The 14,078-nt window shown below is 36.8% G+C and overlaps 1 protein-coding gene across 1 annotated transcript in view; it reads left to right on the top strand.

Annotated features, from left to right (window-relative positions):
• Positions 1-261: 261 nt before the first annotated feature.
• Positions 262-14,078, top strand: part of LOC101744281 (sodium-dependent dopamine transporter) — a 29,141-nt gene continuing 15,324 nt past the window's right edge. The window contains exons 1-2 of the mRNA NM_001043897.2: positions 262-323; positions 4,906-5,085. Coding sequence (NP_001037362.2) covers positions 4,938-5,085 — 148 coding nt within the window. The 5' untranslated portion in view covers positions 262-323; positions 4,906-4,937. The remainder of the gene's footprint in view (positions 324-4,905; positions 5,086-14,078) is intronic.

Here is a 14,078-nt window from a genome sequence, read left to right as displayed (position 1 = left end):
TTTAAAGCTTAAACTAGTTAGGCAATGTCGATAGCCATTATGCTCAAACGTACACTCAAACGTAAGTAATTTGAAAAAAAATATGGAAGACCATTCCCATCTTATTGATTTTTATATGACATGAAGCTACTACACATAGCTAGCTGAGTGGAAGTCTAGAATGTTCTCGGAGAACTTTTTGTTGTAATGCGCATATCTCGCTGGGAGTGGCCTGAAGTCGAGGGCCGCCCTCTCGACTGAGGAAAGACACCGCGACACGACACTCGCTCTCGGGCACCGCGCCGCGCGGACATGGCGCCGCATCTCCGCCCGCCGACCCGCAAGTAAGTACCCTGTATACTAATTTTTTAAGCTATAAAGAACTTTTACTATTACCGGGTAATCGGAATTATGTACGTTTCAAGTGTCTATTACAAAATACAAAAAAAAACAAGCTTAGAGACGTTGAATCAAGAAGTTTGAGGGATAACATCAAAGGAATGCGAAAAGTCAACTTAGAAGTTTTACGTAGGGTTTTCAGTCCACACTCCATTTCTCGTTTACGTGGCTTATTTAGGAACATTTAGAGAGATAGTGATGTAATTTTTCAATGCCTATTCTTCAAATTCCAAGTTTGAAATCTCAATACGACTCGAATCGCTTGAAAAATATGCTTAATAGTAATACGGTAAGTATTCTATGAAACTTGTGGACTAGTTTTATTACATAATTATATTTATTCATCGTGGAAGTTGTTAAGCTGGGTTAGGAACTTATTTCGGTTGATCGCCTCGAAGGTTCCGTCGGCCGAGTGTCCTTGAGGTGATCCGCGTGTTTGGTTGCAGTGTTGACCGCAGTAACCCCCTTACCCCGCTCGGATTCAGGTACCTTGGGAGAAATCAGACGCTTGAGCTAGAGTGCTGGGAAACCGTTAAGTAGGTAGGACCCTAAATACCGTACTTGGGCCCGCGGTCTTCTCCTAAAATCTGTGGATCGTCCAGTCCCACATACCACTTGTGCCCCCTAGGCTCAGGGACCTCGTTGGATGTTCGGCTCCCAACCCAGAAAAAAAGGGGGCTCGTATGTTCGGGTGATTTTTGGGGAGTTGGTGTCCGACTAATCCCCTCAACGCGAACATCTGGTAGATTCGGCCACCAATCAACAAAGAAAGAGAAAAACAAGGAAAGTATTCATTTACAAAAATTTGTACTGAACCCAAAATTTGGAATACACGATATAATATAATACAATACACGTCATTTCGGATCCTCCCAATCCACTAACGGTGCTTTTAGGTACCTCAAGCACCGGCCATCGTTCTCATCGAACCCGTCGCTTGCGACGAAGGGCTCGACGGGTAAATTAACTTACAGACACAGCCCACTGAGTTTCTCGCCGGTTCTTCTCAGTGGGCCGCGTTTCCGATCCGGTGGTAGATTCTGCGAAGCACGGCTCTTGCTAGGGTTCGTGTTATCGACGTCGTCAGGTTTAAGCCCCGTGAGCTCACCTACAAGCTCGGCGAATCTAGAATAACCCCTCGAGGTTACTAGAATAGGTAGGAAAAAAAAGTACAGTAATTAATTGAGTACATCGGAAATATTATTTAATTAAAAATAATTGATTGATTACTGATATGGTCACCTGGTCCCGAATTGAGATTCCCTGTATAATGACAAGACTGACGTCCATACGTAAGTTCAAGTATTATATCTGTATGTATTATGTATACGTAATAAACACCCAGACAAAGAGCAAAGAAACGCGGGAATAGTGGGTAAAAGCAGTTCATTTTTTCCTAACTAATCTTTGGTAGCCTAAGGGGTTATTCCAACCACGCGCGGATGGTAGGTGAGATCACCAGACCCGACCCGAGAGGAGTTGCTAGCACTAACCCTAGCAGGACCAATACCTTCATGAGCACGTATTATGAACATGTTGGCCTAAAATAAAATAAAAACTGCCTATAAGATTTGAACAGCGGCACACTCGCATCGTTGGATACAAGCAGACACGGATCCTTATCCTTTAGGCTACGAGGAACCCAAAACTCAGTTCGCAACAACATTTTCAACCTTGTCACTTTCTTGGACCAAGAAAACATTAATTAGTAAATTTAACGAAAATGAGTTTTTATGGCTAAAACTAAGATTTTGAGGTTTTAGATGTATGCATGTAACTAACTATACAATGAGGCACAGGTAAGGTTCTTGGTGATATATCAGTGTCACAAATCAAAGCAGATTCATTCACGAATGTAGGTACGCGTTTTTATCTCAAAATATAATACAGCCTCTTACTTGTAGTCGACAATGCATGTTGTTATTGGAAATGGCGTATTTTAAACCTATGTTTCAAGATTTGTTCACTCCATTTAGCTATATCGAGAAAGGTGGGTTATTCTGAAAGATTTTGCCTTTGCACAACGATGTGCAATATAGATATAGATTTATACGAGATTTATTTGGGAAACAAACAGTACAATACAAGGATCAAGGTATTACTGCTGTTTTAATATTTACAGCACTAGTACCCATTTTTTAAGGAAATACTTACTTTTTTTTTATTGCCCTTGTAGGCAGACGAGCATATACGGCCCACCTGATGGTGAGTGGTTACCGGTGCCCATGGACTTCAGCAATGCCAGGGGCAGAGCCAAGCCGCTGCCTACCGCTTAATACTCTCCACAAGCCTCGTTTGAAGAAGGACATGTCATAGCGCTCGGGAAACACCGTGGAGGGGAGCTCATTCCATAGCCGGATGGTACGTGGCAAAAAAGACCTCTGGAAACGCACTGTGGATGACCGCAGTGGCTCCAGGTAGAATGGATGAACTCTACTCCGGTGGCGGGCGGTGCGATGGTAAAAACGAGATGCCGGTATCATCTCGAATAATTCCTCACCTTAAATATGTTCACGAACGACTTCCTCGAAGAGGGAACGTCCGGATTGAACACAAATTGACAACCGAATTTTTCTCTAAAACGAAACATATTTTATGTTCCTTTTACATAACATCGATACGTTACTTTTATTTTCACGCATCATAAATAAATATATTCTCTTTGAGAATAAAACAAAATTTTCTAAAACCAACTGCGATATTCATATGTACTCGATAATCCAATTTGTTGACTAGTGGTGTCTGCGCGGTGACATGGAGATTTTTCGCATGAAATCACTGGCCGCTGAACATGACACCCACTCCAAGAACATTCAACGTCGGACGTGTAGGGGTGACTCCGAGCGCCTTACACTATTTTTAAACGTTATTAAATGTGAATCTTAATTAATAACTAATCAATAGAGTAACTAATCAATATGATAACTAATGAATAGATTTCTCTATAGATCTTTTAAGAAAATTATATCTTATTTTAAGAAAACTCTTAAAGAAAAATAAATAAAGCTAATGATAATTATCACACCTTTTTAAGGATAATAGTATTCAAAAAAACTGAATACCTCATAACTTGAATCTTTACTAGCATTAGGGATAGGTGATCAACATAGTATAGATCCAAATCGTACAAAATTACTTCTTTTTAAATCAAAAAGTGACTTTGATTCACAATAATTATAATATTAAAAAAAATAGATTAAAAATCAAATACTGCTGACATAAAATAAGACCAGTGCCAACCCTATCGTGAAAATCCTGGTTGTCAGTTCAAGAGTGTCCGTTATCAGACGTGCGAACTTTTGTCATTTCATTAAGCGTAGAGTTTTGGTGTCGGAACATACCTACTTCAGATTCACGATTTCACAGCCCATGATTACTCTTGTTGAAGATTAAGCGATACCGTTTGTGAATTTTAATTATTTTCGTTCTCTTCGAAATATATTCTCGTATCATGAGTGAAAAATCGTGGGAGGGTGAGATAACGCAATGCAATGCAAACACCACCTAATGTGTCAAGGTGTGCAAAGGTCTATGGGCTCACGGAATCATTAGCAGGTGGGACATAGAGGTCGTCTGCGTATTTACAAATATTTTATAAGGATACCCGCCAAGAATCGATTTCAAATTACCATTCAAAGAAGATATACGGTGTTTCCCGAGCGCTATGACATGTCCTTCTTCAAACGAGGCTTATGGAGAGTATTAAGCGGTAGGCAGCGGCTTGGCTCTGCCCCTGGCATTGCTGAAGTCCATGGGCGACGGTAACCACTCACCATCAGGTGGGCCGTATGCCCGTCTGCCTACAAAGGCAATAAAAAAAAAATATATATATATATATATAGCTGTGAAAGGTTTGTTATATTTCGTGTATTATCAATTGTGCAAAACAATCCATGTCGCTAATTTAATACGCTTTTATTAGCTTCAGACGTATGTATTTTAGTATGTATGGAATCTTTGAACATGATTTTGACCCCCTTCAAAACTTCGGATTAACTGGAAATTCAGAATACTTATTAAGGACGCATGACAATTCAATATTAAAAAAAATATATTGAGAAATTTGAAATTCAACTAAATAATGAAAAAATATTAATAATTAAAAAAAAAAACTAAAAAATTAATACGCATTTATAGAAAATCCTAAAACTAAAAAACAGAAAATAAATTTTAATAAATTTGAATTAAAAATAGTGTAAGAAAAAATGATTTTATTGTAAAAAAAACGTGGGGTGCATGGTATCAGTAGTTATAAATATTTTATGAACAGATGTGAGTAGAAGGGTTATTTTGATAATATTCTGAAAAGCACCCCACGCTTTTTTACAATAAAATCATGTTTTCTTACACAATTTTTAATTCAAGTTTATTATTATAGCCGAATAAAAGGTTGGTTCCCTTCACGTTTGGTTTAACTCAATTGCGCGAATAGAAAATGGCATCAATTTTTTTTCTTCTATTGATTTTTTAGTTATCTAGTCTTCTATCCTAGTCTTTTCTTCTATTCTAATTTCCTGTAATTATTAGGGTGTGGCGGCCTCGTGTCGTTGGCCAGTAACATGGCGCTGAAGACCCCGACGCCGGGTGTTGTCGGCGAACGCGAGACCTGGGGCAAGAAGGTCGACTTCCTGCTCTCGGTCATCGGGTTCGCCGTCGACCTCGCCAACGTGTGGCGCTTCCCCTACCTCTGCTATAAGAATGGAGGGGGTAAGTAGAAAACATTTATCTTTCACAATTTTTTTTTACTATCCCTTTCTTTTTCAGAATTTAAAGTCCAAATGGGCTAATTTTCTACTGGTAGACCGTTTTGTGAGCTTACTGGTGGTAAGGCGATTTGTGAGCACGCACGGGTTAATACCACCACCCTGCCTATTTCTGCCGTGAAGCAGTAATGCGTTTCGGTTTGAAGGGCGAGGCAGCCGTTATATTATAAAAACGGAGTTTTAAAACTCATGTCTCAAGGTAGGTTGTGGTACTTAAGCCGTTCGTGTCTATGGGCTTTGGTTACCACTTAATAAAAGCTCGTCCACCAATCTAAGAGAAGAAAATCATATGGAAGGCCGCCAACGAAACATTAAATCAAAGTTAATCATTATCAAAATCTACTCACACGGTTTCTTTTTCCAGTTTACAAATACATATTCTCTATTTAAATTTCATTATTAATGGAATTAAAAAAAAAAGAAAAATCTCTTTCAAAAATGCGTAACGATGTTATTTTCATCTTATAACTCAAGAATCATCAGTACCTTAAATAAGTATCGGTGTCTGAAACTAAAACTAACATTCTCTATGTTATAGTGAGTAGAAATATTGAAATGATCATAAGCCTTTTTTTTTTTAAATCTACCGACCGATCTAAATATCATCCCATGTCTATGGTATTTCTATCATATTCTTCCGTACAGAGAAAGCAATAAGACGCAACATGAAGAATGAAGCCTAAATTCAAGAGAATGTTCAGCAGAGCCGTGATTGCGCCCTAGGCTCAGGTGTAGAGCACTCGACGCATAATAGGCGGTTAACAACCGTACGCCTTGTGCCTCACGAGGCTTCTCAAGTGCCTTGCACTACGCTTACACCAAGCACGCTTTAATTGAATGTTCTACACAGTTATGGACCCCTAGTACACATGTTAACTAAATCGGCTGGTCGGAGTTCTTGTTCTAATTCGAATCCACGGTTATTACGATTGATAGTTGAAATTTAATCTGCATTTCTTGAGCTCACTCAGCGTTAGTGTGAAAGCTGTCATTGCTAGGTTAAAATTGAAATAGTAACTTTCTTGTCCCGTACGAGACTGCTTAACTACAAAAAAAGGCAGCAAGAGCAATAGGGAAATAATAGTGGCTCAATGACACTGGGATTCTAATATCCTGCTAATCTATGGTTTTCAAAGTATTTTTTATCTTGGTATCAAATGAAAACAGGTTAGGGATGGTATTATGCAAAACAGATTATTTATTATTTTGTGAAGTTTGTTTGTGATATAACAATAAAAGCCTAGAGTTTAGCGAAAGCCGTTTGTGAAAACGGAAATAAGTGGCTCGAGGCGCGGTCAACGTTCAGTTGAGAGAGCAACCGGAAATGAATCAAATGAGATCCGCTTTACAGTTCTGAGACGCTGTTTCTGGATTACTATTCATAATACTTTATGAAGGTAGTTTATGGGCTTCAAGATAAAGTGAAATAAATTAATACTGGAAATCACAAATATTTAAAATATAAAACTTAACAAAAGCGTAAATGCATCCAAATACAATGAAATAAATTCTATCAAAATTCCGTAAATGTTATGGCTTTTTCTTGTTTTTTCCTTTTGGCACTGGAACAGGTGGTAAGGGTTCGGGTTCTGGATCCGGTTCAGGTTCTACCGGTGGGGTAGGTGGTAGTTTCCTCTCGGGCCACAATCGCTGCAAATAGTCACAGACCAATTGCATGTTTACACATTTTGTCTTTGCAGATTTTCCTCCAGGAAATAGGACTGATAACTCTGAGATCAGACCCTCGTCTATGGGTATTTTCTCATCTGCGATGCGGTCGGTTATATCCTTGACAGGAACAGGCTTAGAAAACTCCTTGTTTAATTGTAAAAAGAATAAAGCGACGTCTTTTTTATGTCTTTTGTTGATTTTTCCAAGATAATCAGCTCTTAGTAAGACCAGTTCTCGTGCATCGGGCCCAACCACCGACCAGTTTTGTAAAACTATCCCATATTTCACTGTGAAATTTTTACGAGATTTCATTTTCATCACTCTCGACAAACACGACATGAACTGTTTATTGACATTTATATTTTCAAGTAACAAATTTTCTATTTTGACCCTTGGTTTTAACATCTTCTCCAAAACGAGTAGTGCGTCTTCTGGGGCGAGTGGATTTTGAGATAAATTTAAAGTTGTCAGTTTCTTGGCTCTGTATAAGTTCGATGAAATGGAACATATTGCTTCTCCTTGAAATCTATTATTGCTCAAATCCAATGTTTTGAGTGTAGGAATTAGGATGATTTTCTGGATGGAATCAGCAATGCGTTCCCCTTCCAGAGAATTGCGTCCCAGATTCAATTCTTCTAAAACTGTACTTTGTGACAGCGCATCCAACATTTTCACCGTGGAAGGTGTGTGGAAGAAATTGTTCCATGATAAATCAAGATGAGTCAGTTTATTACTAAAATTAAAAGCCTCTGCAAGCGCTAGTGCAGCCTGTCTACCCAATTGGTTATTACTTAAATTAACACAACGTACTACAGCGCCATTAAGTAGTTGATTTGCCAAATGTATCCCTCCTTCTTCACCGATGTTGTTCCTTGATATATTCAATTTGATTAATGTCTGATTTACAGTCAAGCCCGCACCCAACTGAAACATTCCTGATGCACCTATTCGACAACCAACTAAAGTTAACTCCTCTAATGTGGTGTTAGAATTCAACATTTGTCCTAAATGATAAGAGGCATCATCGTTCAGAAAATTGTCTGTGAGGTCGAACCGTTTGACGGATTTGTTATATTGCAAGGCCATTGCCATTGGTCGCACACCTGATGGATTCAACCCATAATAACTAATAGTGATTTCTTCATTATCTAAATTTCGGTAGAATAGACCGACTGGACACAAATTCATTTCTTGACACAGCGCCATATAGAGATCGTAGCCATCGTCAGCATAAATTACAGGCTTTTCGGGTACTAATATAGCTTCGATGAGACCTGGATCACTGACAGCCGGATAATTGTAATAAGGGTGAATAGGTACAACACTGTCGGACAAGCAAATATACTTTCCACATAGTTCACCGCTCCCAGCAGAGTATAGACCTTTTGAATGTAATAGCCTTTTTTTGTTTTCCTCCGGAACAACTATTACCAGGGATGACCATTCACTCATCGGAGGATCTTCACTTGAACTTTTTGGTTCGCCCACAAAAATTGTTTCTGTTTCGACCACGTCTTCATCGTTAGATTTACTTTCGTCGGACATATTAAAAATAATTATACAAAATAAATAAGCGTACAAATGCAAGAAATAAAAAATCTCTAAAAATGAAAAATAATAGATTAAAAATAAATGTCACGCTGACATTGGAAAGCAGAGTACTCTTCTTATTTTCATAGTTCGTAACTATGTACTCTGTACTCTAGGACCTTAAATTATAGGTCTCGGTCTATATCTTGGCTGCGTCTTTCTAATATTCTTTTGAATGTTCTGTTGAATAAATTGGTGAAATTGTCTTTAACGCATTTTAGGTAATAGTCTTCCGAATAATTGTTTCGGCGTATCGCTGTACGAAATAGAAGCCGAACAAGTCGCGTTCGTTCACAAAGTAAAGTTTCACCCACACGCTAATTGCATCCTAGGCAGTGCTTTGAGCGAGCCGGTACCCTTTGCCGTCCAAGAGCCAGTAATTGACAATCAAAACGCTCCCTTTACGATCCGAGAAACTTCGTTAGCTCCTCGATGTTCAGGAAAATTAGTAACGCAATAATGGGAGAGGGTAATAAGATGATGGAGAGTGCGGAGGTCATCTCGGAGAGGACGCGCCAGACTTTATAAAATTAAACGTCAATTCGCGCGATACTGCCGAAACGTGATCTTGCTTCAAGACCATTAATGATTTCAAAATACTTTTGAAAATATTTTAAAACCTCACACTGTGAATGTACATACCGTCTGTTCGCATTAAAACTGTATAATCTCAAAACTTACTAATTTTACAGCAGAGTGTTTTAACATGAGATATTTTTAATATTAATCATCTTTGCAGCATTTGTTTTTCATTATTTACCAGTTACATTATCTGTCTTTTAAAGTAAGATAAATTATGTATTAATTTTGTTAATAGTAGTCAAAATATAGGTAAACTAAAAAAAAAACTAAAACTAAACTACGCTCTTTTGACAATATTTATGAGACAAATACTGGTGATACCAAATGATTCCGCATATTAACTCAATTTCGATTATTTTTGGAAATTGTATACTTTTAATGCGAAAAGACGATATGTAGGCATTTATTTATTTTATTCAACTTTATGCACAAAAGTACAGTGGGAGATCTAACCCCTAAGACATTCTCTATCAAGCAACCAAGTGCTGTGTAGAGAGTACTGTGGTAGGTGCATTCTTTTTTGAGACAAAGAAAAAACTTATAATATTCATGAGGAATGCTGTGTTGCAATTTTTATACTGTTCCAAATCTAAGAACGTGCTTACTTGTTGTTAAGCATTTACAGGATACCGTAGACATCACGAGATATGAGGTGGAAGTTTCAATGGTATTGCATACCAGATGTCTCGCCCTTCAGACTGGAACGCATTATTGTTTCGCGGTGGTAGACACGATGAAGGTATCTTCCCGTAGGTACTAATGATACTCCGTGCCTTAACACGCTGACTGCGTTATGCTGCTTAAAAAGCCCCATGCGCGACTGCCCTCTAGTGCGGCAGTTAAAATCGCGTTCTTTCGCTCTGTGCGAGAGGCGTCTACATACACACTTCTATCAGTGTGTGCATATTCAATAACGATTCTTTGTGAGGCCTATCAGACCTCATACGCACTGTGAAGAAGTCCAATCTTGCCTCGAAAAGGTCTCATACGCACGGGCTAAAAGTCCCTCAAAAATGATCCTGCAGTTAACGTGTTAAGTAATAGACAAATATCTAAATATAACGAATCAGAGACAAAAGGCTATGTATGCTTTTCTTCTGTTTTTACACGGTTTTCTTGTTTTTTTTTTAATTCATGAACTTCTTCACCAATGTTTGTATGTAATAAATCATAAACATTATACAGGTCGAGTTTCGATTATCAGGCGAATATAAAATAGGTATTAATAATTTTAAATCGGTAAAAACGAAATAGGTTTTATTACTAATGCCAAGCCACTATAAAACTTATACTACTAGGTACTACAAGACAAAATAAATACAAGGCGCTAGAGAGATATTACGTGTGATTACGTACTTAGTAAACAACCGTAACAAATACGCAACACAACAGTTATATTACATAATAATATCTATATATTAATTCGTGAAGCAAAAACTTTGTATCCCTTTTTATGAAAATTGCGCGGACGGAGGAGTATGAAATTTTCCACACTTATAGAGAATATAGAGAAGAAGTGCACAATGCTAATATTTTTTTAAAATAATGCATAAAAGATACATTAAATCAATAAACGAAAACATTACACACACTACATACCATGTATTTGACGCACACACGCATGCATACTATTTATTGTCAAGCTTTTGTTCTTGACGTCTGTGGTCAAATTGAGAATACATTAAATATTGTTTGTCTTTGTTAACATTTTTTATAGTGTAGTCTTGGCGAAATTTGTATAAAATCATCATAGTGTACAAACTTACAATTCCAATTAATTATAGTCGAATTTCGACTACTGCGGGACCTCTAGTGTACATAATTGATCCATCTAATCTAAGCCGCATATTAGAGTAAATAGCAACCAACTTATGTGCGTATTATTTCTTAGATTCATTATTTTTTATTAGAAATACTTTTTGAGAGAATACAAACCTCTGCCTCGCGTCAAGCATATAGTGATATTTCGGTTTATGATTTATCATTTCCTCGAAAGGGTCATAACAGAGATTTGGCCTGTTAATTGATTTGGGCTGTACTTAATCACGCGACCCCTACCATCCATCACGCTGGTGGGACGTCGAGGACTAATATACGAGTATATTACGATCACTCGATTCACGTATGAGCATGGATACGCGCAGCGTTACTGAGCACTTTTTTTCCCCATTCATAATGTTTTAAAAAAGGCTTTTAATTTTTAAACAATTAAGTCAATTTCAATTTGAAATTACCGTTTAGTTATTTTCTTCAGTTTTCTCGTGTCGTAGCTAATTAAAACTATTTTTACGGTTTAATCTCGCGCTTATTAAACCGTAAAATTCCTTCATCAATCATTTCAAAATTATTGCATTATTATCGTCTTCAATGAACATTTATCCTTTGTTGGACATTATAGCCTCTCCGAATATACGTCACTAAGCCGGCGCTCTTCATCTTCTTACTACAACTACAATTAGCGAAAAGCCAATCTGATGCCGCGAATTGTTTCCGCAACATCTGTCTTTAATATTGTATGCTTCTGTTCTGCTCTTAAATTCATATCTTGACTTCTGGAGAGTTTTAGAGTATATAGTACTGTCACAACGAACCAATTAAGTTACGACAAAAAAATCTGACCTAAAACGGCAGTGATTTAATTATGGTATAACAACCTGGTATTAGGTGCGCGCCGTGAGATCACCTGTCAATCTATACGACGACAAAATCAAAACAAATACACAAGCAAAACCAGATATTAGAAATTGCGTCGTATCAATGAATCATCTCGATCAATTTCGATAAATATCAATTCCTCGATGATTTAATACGTGTCTCACAACGTAATCTTGTAATACCCAATCATCCCGGATTCCGCCGGGCTCCCATCGGGAATAGTCTATTCGATTTCGCCTAGTCCAGTATCGCGAAATAAATTTAAATTAAATATCTCTAAGCTTCCCTCCCTACGGTACCTTTAGTACGATTTTATTTAATTAGCGCCAAAGAGGAGAAAATTCGATTTACATTCTGACTATAAGGTGTTTTTTTTATTTTCTAATATTTTTATTTTATTTTATAATGATGAACTAAGAACGGTTCTGAAATAATTCACATAATATAATAATTTATTTTTTATAAAATAATATACTTAAATGTTGATGTAGCCAAACTAGTCATGATTTTGTATGACGAATCATAATTTTTTTAAACACTCGCGTGCCGATTTACTTTTCTTAATAGTGCTATGCCAGATACATTCCCTGAAGTATCTAGCACGAGCGTACGGTGTTGTATAAAATTAAAGCCACAATTGTAATATTAAAAATAAATGCTCATTTTAAAAATTAAAGAAATAATGAAATGAACGCAACACAATCATCGTCTTTGTTTGTTCGGTAGTGCAAGCTAAATCCTCATGAACGAATAAGCTAATGCACTTTTAAAATATATTCAAATACTAGCTTTTGCCCGCGACTTCATCCGCGTGGAATAGTTACTTTGGCATAACGCTAAATTTTATTTTAGCGAAACTTTAACCGTTTCTGTAGCGCACGCAGCAGCAGCTCTCAAAAGGGAAAAAAACCCCGATTTTGAAACATTTTTTATTCTTGCTCTTATCTTAACGTGATATTCCTTCCTTCCTCTATAAATGGGCTATCTAACACTGAAATAATTTTTCAGATCGGACCAGTAGTTCCTGAGATTAGCGCGTTCAAACAAACAAACTCTTCAGCTTTATAATATTAGTATAGATTTACATCAGTTTATTAATAAAAATTCATGGTCACGGAGGACTGTCGATATCGGTAATAAAGTATTATAATAACAATTAAAAACTTGACAATAAAACGTAAAAACTGTTTTAATTATAAAAGAGGTATCTTAAAAAAAATCATAATATATTATTTTAATACCGTTCAATAAATTACATACTATTTTCGCTCCATAACAAAATCCACAAGCTAAAAAGGTCCATTATTCCAATGAAAGGTACAGAATAGAGCGTTCCCCGGCATCTTGGAACTCCTTGCAAATCCACTTTATCCCTGACCTGTTGCATGAAGCAATAAAATAAATCCCCGCTCTTGGCATCCCTTTGCGAATTGAATGACATCGCCAGAATGCGTTCTATTTTAAAGTTAGGATAGCCATTATTCCATCTGAGAAGTCCAGTTCCAGATTCCAGTTGAGAAGATCGACCTTAAGCTGTACCTTATATTAACAACGTGGCGACATTTACGTTTTCAATTACAATAAAATTGTATATCATAGATACTTTCAAGTCTGCTGATTTGTGTCCTACATTACGTACAATACAAAAATAAATAATTATACTAAATATTCGTTTGTGACTAATTTCAGATATTTTTGGAACGAAGTTCCTTATGCGGGACTATGCGGAGGGGTACTCTAACCAGGAAAAACGTCCGTAACGTAAGATTTTTATTAGTAATGCACACAGTGTACGACTTAACTTTTTAATAACGGACAAAAAATAACATATTTTTTTATCATTCACTAGCTGACCCGGCAGACTTCGTAGTGCCTCAATCGACAAATAAAATACCTAAGCTTTTGTATAAAATAAACTTAAAACAAACAAAAAGAATCCATCCGACGGGGGACACATGAAAGAAAAATAAAATTGTTATTTTTATTTAATTCCGAGCATTTTCATATTTATCTACCTTTTAAACCTTCTAAACTAACGAGCAATTCATTTATATATAGATAGATAGATAGATTGACCACGATCTCAGAGCGTCCGTTTGCGCAATACACTTACTCTTAAGCAAACAACCGTGAATGAATTCTACCACAATAAGTTCGCACGTTACCGAATGACCATGGCTTGTTGCAAAATCTCCAGTTTTATTTTTTTTATACCTCGAATAGAACTTAAAATTAATATTTTTATAATAAGGAACTTCGTTCCTATCCGGTGTCCCACGACACCACACATCATTTTTAATTTTTACAAATCATATATCAATACAGGTCTATCAAATCAAACGGTATTCGTTGTTAGGAGCGGTTTAAATACAGTTAATTTTAATTTATACTTTAAGATAGACTCATACCTACATACGAGTATGCTTTCTACACTATCTG

This window comes from Bombyx mori, chromosome 10, assembly GCF_030269925.1.
Source record: "Bombyx mori chromosome 10, ASM3026992v2".
NCBI classification, from domain to species: Eukaryota; Metazoa; Arthropoda; class Insecta; order Lepidoptera; family Bombycidae; genus Bombyx; species Bombyx mori.
The sequence above is the reverse complement of the archived record's forward strand: the minus strand, read 5'-3'. Positions and strand labels throughout refer to the sequence as shown.